Source organism: Glycine soja, chromosome 1 (assembly GCF_004193775.1).
Source record: "Glycine soja cultivar W05 chromosome 1, ASM419377v2, whole genome shotgun sequence".
NCBI lineage: Eukaryota > Viridiplantae > Streptophyta > Magnoliopsida > Fabales > Fabaceae > Glycine > Glycine soja.
The window spans coordinates 1,678,940-1,685,836 of record NC_041002.1 but is presented as its reverse complement, the minus strand read 5'-3'; the positions used below and the strand labels follow the sequence as shown (position 1 = coordinate 1,685,836).

The 6,897-nt window shown below is 31.8% G+C and overlaps 1 protein-coding gene across 1 annotated transcript; it reads right to left on the bottom strand.

Annotated features, from left to right (window-relative positions):
- Positions 1-3,244: 3,244 nt before the first annotated feature.
- On the bottom strand, positions 3,245-6,682 carry LOC114408743 (cinnamoyl-CoA reductase-like SNL6). The gene is made up of 5 exons (XM_028371899.1): positions 6,372-6,682; positions 6,110-6,267; positions 4,523-4,714; positions 3,677-4,014; positions 3,245-3,575 (listed from the first exon to the last, which is right to left on the bottom strand). The coding sequence occupies exons 1-5, from the start codon at positions 6,499-6,501 to the stop codon at positions 3,494-3,496; spliced, it is 900 nt and encodes a 299-aa protein (XP_028227700.1). The 5' UTR covers positions 6,502-6,682; the 3' UTR covers positions 3,245-3,493.
- Between the last annotated feature and the right edge of the window lie 215 nt (positions 6,683-6,897).

The following is a 6,897-nucleotide window of genomic DNA, read 5'->3' as shown; positions in this document are numbered from 1 at the left end:
ACGAATACATTCTTTTGCACATATATCTACATTTATTATTTATATTGACCTGTTTTCACCTGAGTCTACACTTCTCTTACATGTATCTCTAACTTTTTGTCCTCTATATCATATTATCATCATTACACAGAGAACAAGCAATCAACAAATACCCACAATCAGACTTAAGCCTATTCCAAATCTAAGAGTGAAACTTATAGATGGCTAACCGAACACCAGCCTTATCAACCCTAGGGAAACTCCAAATATAGGTGAGAGGGAAACAACACGGTTTTCGCAAAACCATCTAAAAATATTACCCACATTTTAAAGATGATTTTCGCGAATCATCGTCATTTTGATATTTTAAAGGCAATTTCTCCAAAATCGTCTTTTAAATGTGAACAGTATTTATAAAATTGTCACTGCAATTAATACAATGACATTTTTCTACAACCGATCATAAAAAAACTTTTTTTAGTAATGGTATAATTCCTTTATTGAAACATCCGGTAAATATATGTTTGGGTTTAGGTTACCTCATGAACGTGGAACTTTATTATTCACATTATAAAAAGGAGGGGGTGGATTTTGTTACTGAATGCCCATTCATCCTACATTCCTACTCCAACTTTTGGATCTTTACTGTCAACTTTCAAGGATTGGGCCAAAGAAGCAAGTGTTCATTATTTTGGTATATAAGGATCTAGTATTTATTTGTCTAAAACGTACTTAGAGTTGTCAAGCATTTATTGTTTACTGATCATATTTAATGAATTATCAAATTATAATGATAAAGTACATGACGAACAATTATCAAGTATTTCACAGCTCATACTGGACAAGCCTTATTAATTTGTGCGATAGCAACTCTTCAATTGAAATATTATGCCCTAGCTGGAAACTCATCGTAGCCAAAGAAATTGCTCGTACAATTCTAAAAGTTTCTTATTCTTATTCTTTATGTTTTCTTGATCTAGTCATTTTTTTTATATGAATCTATTCCAAATATAATTGCATGAAATCAATTTGTAAATGAACAAACCGTTCAAATAATTCCACCCATAGAGACGGGTTATGTTTAGGGGGGAAGAACCGAGAAAAAAAATAGCTAGAGAATCATTACAAACGTGGGTTAATTTTCTTTAAGGATAAGAGAAGGCGTCATATCGGAATTCTTTTCAATGCATGACTGAGAGGAAAAAAAAAACTCATCGTCTCATTCATGTATAAGTTTGCTCACAACATCAAAAGAACAATCTTACCCGTGATTAATTTGTTAATTATCCATCACCAGTTAATTAAAGAATAATCATTCAAGTCAGAAGTATATAGGGATTCAACAAAATGTATTGAGAAATTCCAATCCACAATATTCTCAACAATACATGTGCATGACATCATACAGGTTAAACTAGATTTGTTCACTAATTAATTAAATGATTGAAATTAAAGCAACAATATCATTAAGAGCCATCACAACCGTAGTTCAAATGATTTTTCCAAACACCACAAGATTAATTTTAAGGAAGATGAAAGAGAAAGCTAATTAATTACTCAACATTGAACAAATCACACTTTAAAAAATGAAAAGGAAAAAGAAGCGAAACTCCATTGTTTTAAGAAAATAGTTTTGAAGTTTGCATCAAATAATGGTATGGGCAACCTATCAACAACATTAGAACGGGTTGAGGCCGACCTTAATTGAATGAAAGGACAAAAGGCACTTGGACAGTGGACAACACAGTTGGAGCTAGGAAGTAAACTTTAAAGTACTACCACTATTTTCTTATTTAATTAGTATGTTCACAAAGCCATTTCTTTATCGTGCTCAAAAAGAGAAAAATGGGTTATTCAATAAATGCGAAATGGTTATTTTATCGCCTATGTATTGCATTGCATTTATGGAAAAATGCAACAACAGGTTTAGCTTTCTTATTGCATTATATCTTTATTCTAAAGAAGCAAACTCTTAACACTCGCGTGTCTTCCCTCTACTTCTGCCCACCGACTTGAATTTATAATCCAGCAAAGCATTTGTTGGTCCAATGCTGAGTCTTCCGTTAACAGTTAATTTCCAGCTCCAGTTTTCTATTTTGTTTTGGGTCCTTAACTCCTGCTCTGGGCTTAGGGCACATTTGCACTAGCAAGCTTTCCCATGTGATGTCATTAATTATTCTAGGATACTAGTACACGTTAATACTCTAAATGAAAAATATATGAGCCACAAATTATAATAAATGTAAAAAATTGTTCATTTATTTGTATAACTAATTAAAAAATGTTAATCCTATATATGTTTGAATACAATCGAATCTTACTCAAGACTATAGAATAACACATCCAAGTTTACCAGAACAATAAACCTCCTAAAAAATTGACATGACCAAAGAACGTGTATTTTTTATTTTACGAGAATGAAAAATGTAATGAAAATTTTATAGGAACAAAAAATGTATAAAAATATATTTTAACATTTATTTTATTGAAAAATCATGAACAAACTTTCTTTATCACTATCACTAATAATGGTAATGGTACTTGCTCTTCTTTTTTTTTTCTTTCTTTTTTTGGGATTAAGCTAGGTACACGTAAATTTTATTCCATTTTCGTTGTGTTTTGATCGCAGAAAATTTTCAAATGATCGCCGGGAGATCACTTGTGATTAAATCATTCAAAAGTGTTCTCTCGTCGTCTTTTTCAAAAGTCAAGAGGATTTAAGCTCGAATTAATTGGCGATTAGCCATACCAAGGGGATTCTCTTGTAATTGTAAATCTTAGTACTATCATTTTAATAGTCAGATTCCTTGACAGCGGTTAAGATATTCAGTCTTAGGACAAGGTGCTAAGAGACACATTAGAAAAAGAAAAATGCTGATTTGCACGAAAAAGATTTTGTGAAATTTACACAAACGTTTATTCTATCAGATAATTAACATAATGTTTACTTAATAAAGGAAAATATCCGATGAACACCCACTAACTTATTCGACATCTAACTGAGAGAAAAAATATATATAATTATGACAAAATTTATGATATGATAGAAAAAAAAATAAATAATAATTGATACTAGTAAAGTGTTTAAAATAAATAATAATTCATGTATCATTACTCCTTAATAAAAGGATAGCCTTCCACGTAATTGTTCGTAAGTTTCGTCCATGTTTTCATTCGCACTAATAGCGCTGCTGCTAGAAAAATGAATTTGATGTTTATTTAGTTATAAGAAGATGTAACATTGTAAATATAGTTGGATCTAAAATTAGTAGGATACAGGGGAAAAGCAAATTTAAAAACAGACAATTATTTTGCACTATCTAATGTTGAAATAAATAAAGAAATGCTTATTTGATTGAAAATACATTAATTTGTAATGTATAATAATAATAATAATGATATGGGGGTATAGGTACAAATTTTGCTAACATTTTGTACACAAATACTTTCCCGCAGAAAAACGGTGAAGGTGATTGATTGCTCTAATCACCGTTCAAAAAGATCACCATCGAAATCAAGCCTCGAAGTCCACCATCAATTTGTTCAACTTCTTGTTGTTAATTCTCTGTTCGATAAAACTCTTCCCGTAGTCATCACTGCAGAAAGCCAAAAAAAAGAAAATGAGTTGAATATGTCAAGAGTCAACATTCAAACGAAAAACACAAGTCAAAATGACCAAAAACGCCCTCTGAACAACCTTTGCTGCAAGGAGGAAGAGGCACCAGGCGTCAACTTGCGGGCGAGCTGAACGGCGTCGTCGTGGGTGTTGATAATGTGATTGAAGCACAAATAACGACCGTAGGATGAGACATCCTCGTAGACGCAGATGTGGGCGTCGACCAAGAAGCCCAAATCAACGGTCACGAACACCCCATCCTCGTACATCTCTGCGGCTCCTCTTAGGTAAGGGTGTTTGACGGAGAGATCATGCGCCATCAATAAGCCTGCGTTGATGGACACCATGTTCACTCCTCTGTCCATTGCCAAGGCCCACGCGCTCTTCTCTGCCATTGTCTTTGACACCCCATGCCATAACTGTGCACACCCCCATCAATTATAATTCACTTTACACATACTTTCATTTCTTACAGTAATATATAAAAATCATCCTTTATTTTAAACCATTCATATTTTCCTTTTTTTTTATCTCTTTTTTCTATTCGGAAACTTCATGTTTAAATATTTTCTCATTTACTATTTATCAATTTGGCAACGTACCCAGATGTGAAAAGTTAAAGAGTACTTCCTAGGTCTAGGTTTTAAGAAAGACAAAATATTTTTTTTTTTACTCAAAAGTATTAAAAAAAATTATTTAATTTTATCTTATTTATTATTATTTCTAAAATATTCTTTATTTAATTGAAGTTTTAGTTTGATGATTCTTTTTTATTTCTTATAATAGATTTCAATAAAAGATAAGTTAAAAGAAACTTAATTTTAATTTAAGATTGTGTAATTAAATGTAAAATTAACTAATTTTTTTAATTAGGGTGAATAGACTTTTCTTCTTCTTTGTATTAGACACAGGAGTAAGGAGTAGTACCTTGAATTTGCGACAGAAATTAACATCACTCCAATGTCTCTCATCTAGATCTAGTTCCATGGTCTTGCGATCTTCCCTCCAAACAACTGCGGTAGCTGAGGAAGTGAAAATCACTTTATCTATAGTTTCTGTCTGAGCACATGCTTCCAGCACGTTGTGTGCTGCTCTTACTTCCACGTCTGCCATGTATTCCTGTATGTTTCCAACACTAGAGATCAGTTTTGAGACACAAATTTAATTTCAAAAGGTAAATTAAATGTTTGACAATTTTTTGTTTTTAAATTCTCAAATATTAAGTAATATAGATTTTAAAACATCTTATTGTTAAGACTGTTTGATATTAATTTTTTTATATAATTTTGTAAAAACTTAAAGATAGAAATATATAATAAACATCTGAATTTTTTCAACAAAAAAAAAAAAAAGAACATCCAATAACGTGTTTTGTCAACACTGGTAACAATTAAACCGTAATAACTATTCCGCCAAACTTTAGCTTCTGGTCAAACAGACTGTCAAAAAATGCTGGCCATTAATTAAACACATGGGACAAATAACTTGGAATTGAAATTTTCTGTCAGGTTTTGGAAGAGATGTCCTACAAAAATTTGTTTTATCAATCTATGTACAAAAAGATTCTGATAAGATAATGCAAATATACGTAATAAAATATTCTTTAGAAAATAAAAAAAATGATATATATTGCATAAAACTTTTCCACTGTTCGGTTGCAATTCACTAAATAAACTAATCATAATACTACAATAAGTGTTCTAAAAAAAATACTGCAATTAGAGACAAAAATTAAATTTATATTATCAAGTTGTTTAAACAAAGTTTGAAACATTGTATTTGCGTTCCCATAGCGTGTAAACCTTTCAATATTAATATTTTCATCATGATTGCCAATACTTTAGGAAATAAAAATATTGATAAGATCTTACCATTGATGAGTTAAGCAAATAAGCTTTGAAAATGAACCAGCTCAAATGATTATGACATGTGAATGAATTATCGATCGACTACGAAGGTTAACCACATCAAAACTACAACTACAAGGTTAATTAATTAGCCAGCTAAAAACTACAACTATTGTATTAATTATCTACTTCGCTGTCATGGGCTTAACTCGTGGACAAGTAGGGAAATTGGAGTAACCAGGGAACAAGTGAGAAACTCAGGCAAATTGTGCCTACCACATACACCAATACATCGAGTTACTTACTTTAAGTTAATTAACGTAAACAAACTCTGCTATTTCTCAATTCTAACCCAACAACCATACCCAATAAAGAAAACAACTCATGGATTAGCTATTTTCATTAATTTTATTTTATTTTTTATTGCGAGGCTAGCTGGTATATATCCAGGACGAGGAGTATTCCAAGTCTTTTGAGGTTGGTTCTATATAATTTTTTTAAAATCAAGCGAGATTCTTTTTAGTATAAAAAAATATAAAAATAATTAAGGTAGGCATTGATTTTAACTTTTAATTATTTAGATGAGACTTATATATAGATGATTTAATTCCAAATTAACGGGAAAAAAGACCGCAGATTAAGAACGAAAAAGAAAAATGGTGCTTACATCATAATTTGGTTGGTCAAAGGGAGGTTCGAATGAGTAGAACAAACCAGAGCAACCTCGGAGAGCATCGATTATGCTATGGTAATCAAATGGGTCAGATCGAAAAACCCTAAGCTTATCGGGATCAGATGAAATTCCATTGAAAAGGTTTTCTTCCCCTGAGAAACAATCCCAAAGAAAATCAATTTCAAGGAAAGGGACCATAGTTCATAGCATAAAGAATTAAAGAGGTAATTGATTAATTGGAAAATAATTAAATTACCATATGATTGAACGGAGGCATGAACGGTGTAGCCCCTTTGGAGGAGTCTTTGGACCAGGCTGAAGCCCAAGTGGCCCGAAGCATCCATCACGCATACCGTATGAGTACTTGTGTCGAATGAAGGGGCCATGGATCATTCGTTGTTTCAGATACGATGAGAAATTATTAAAAAAAAAAAAAAAAAAAAACCTTGAAAGAAGATTTGGGTGTGTTGTGTTGTGTTGTGTTGTGAAGTATGAAGAGTTTATGTAGTGATTGGTAGAGTTAGGGAAAGAAAGGGGAGAAAAGAAGACAAGAGAGAGAAAGGAATGAGTTGTGTTTATAAATAGCATTGAAAGAGTGTGGGGGGTAGATAAGTAGGAAGGAGGTAGCTGTAGTTTGATAGATGGACACGCGCACACCCCTGAGACAAATGCTCTTTTAATTAATTGTTTAAAAAAGAAATTTGCCTTTAAATGCTCTTTCAATAATGATAAGTAATTAGAGTCTACTGATAGTCTAAAAACAAGTTGATTTTTTGAAAATT

Coding starts and splice junctions, on each gene's coding strand:
- LOC114408743 (XM_028371899.1), bottom strand. CDS start 6,501: ATGGCCCCTTCATTCGACACAAGTACTCATACGGTATGCGTGATGGAT. Junction 4,715..6,109: donor TTGACCAACCAAATTATGAT/GTAAGCACCATT, acceptor GGAAACATACAG/GAATACATGGCAGACGTGGA. Junction 3,576..3,676: donor TCTTCCTCCTTGCAGCAAAG/GTTGTTCAGAGG, acceptor GGCTTTCTGCAG/TGATGACTACGGGAAGAGTT.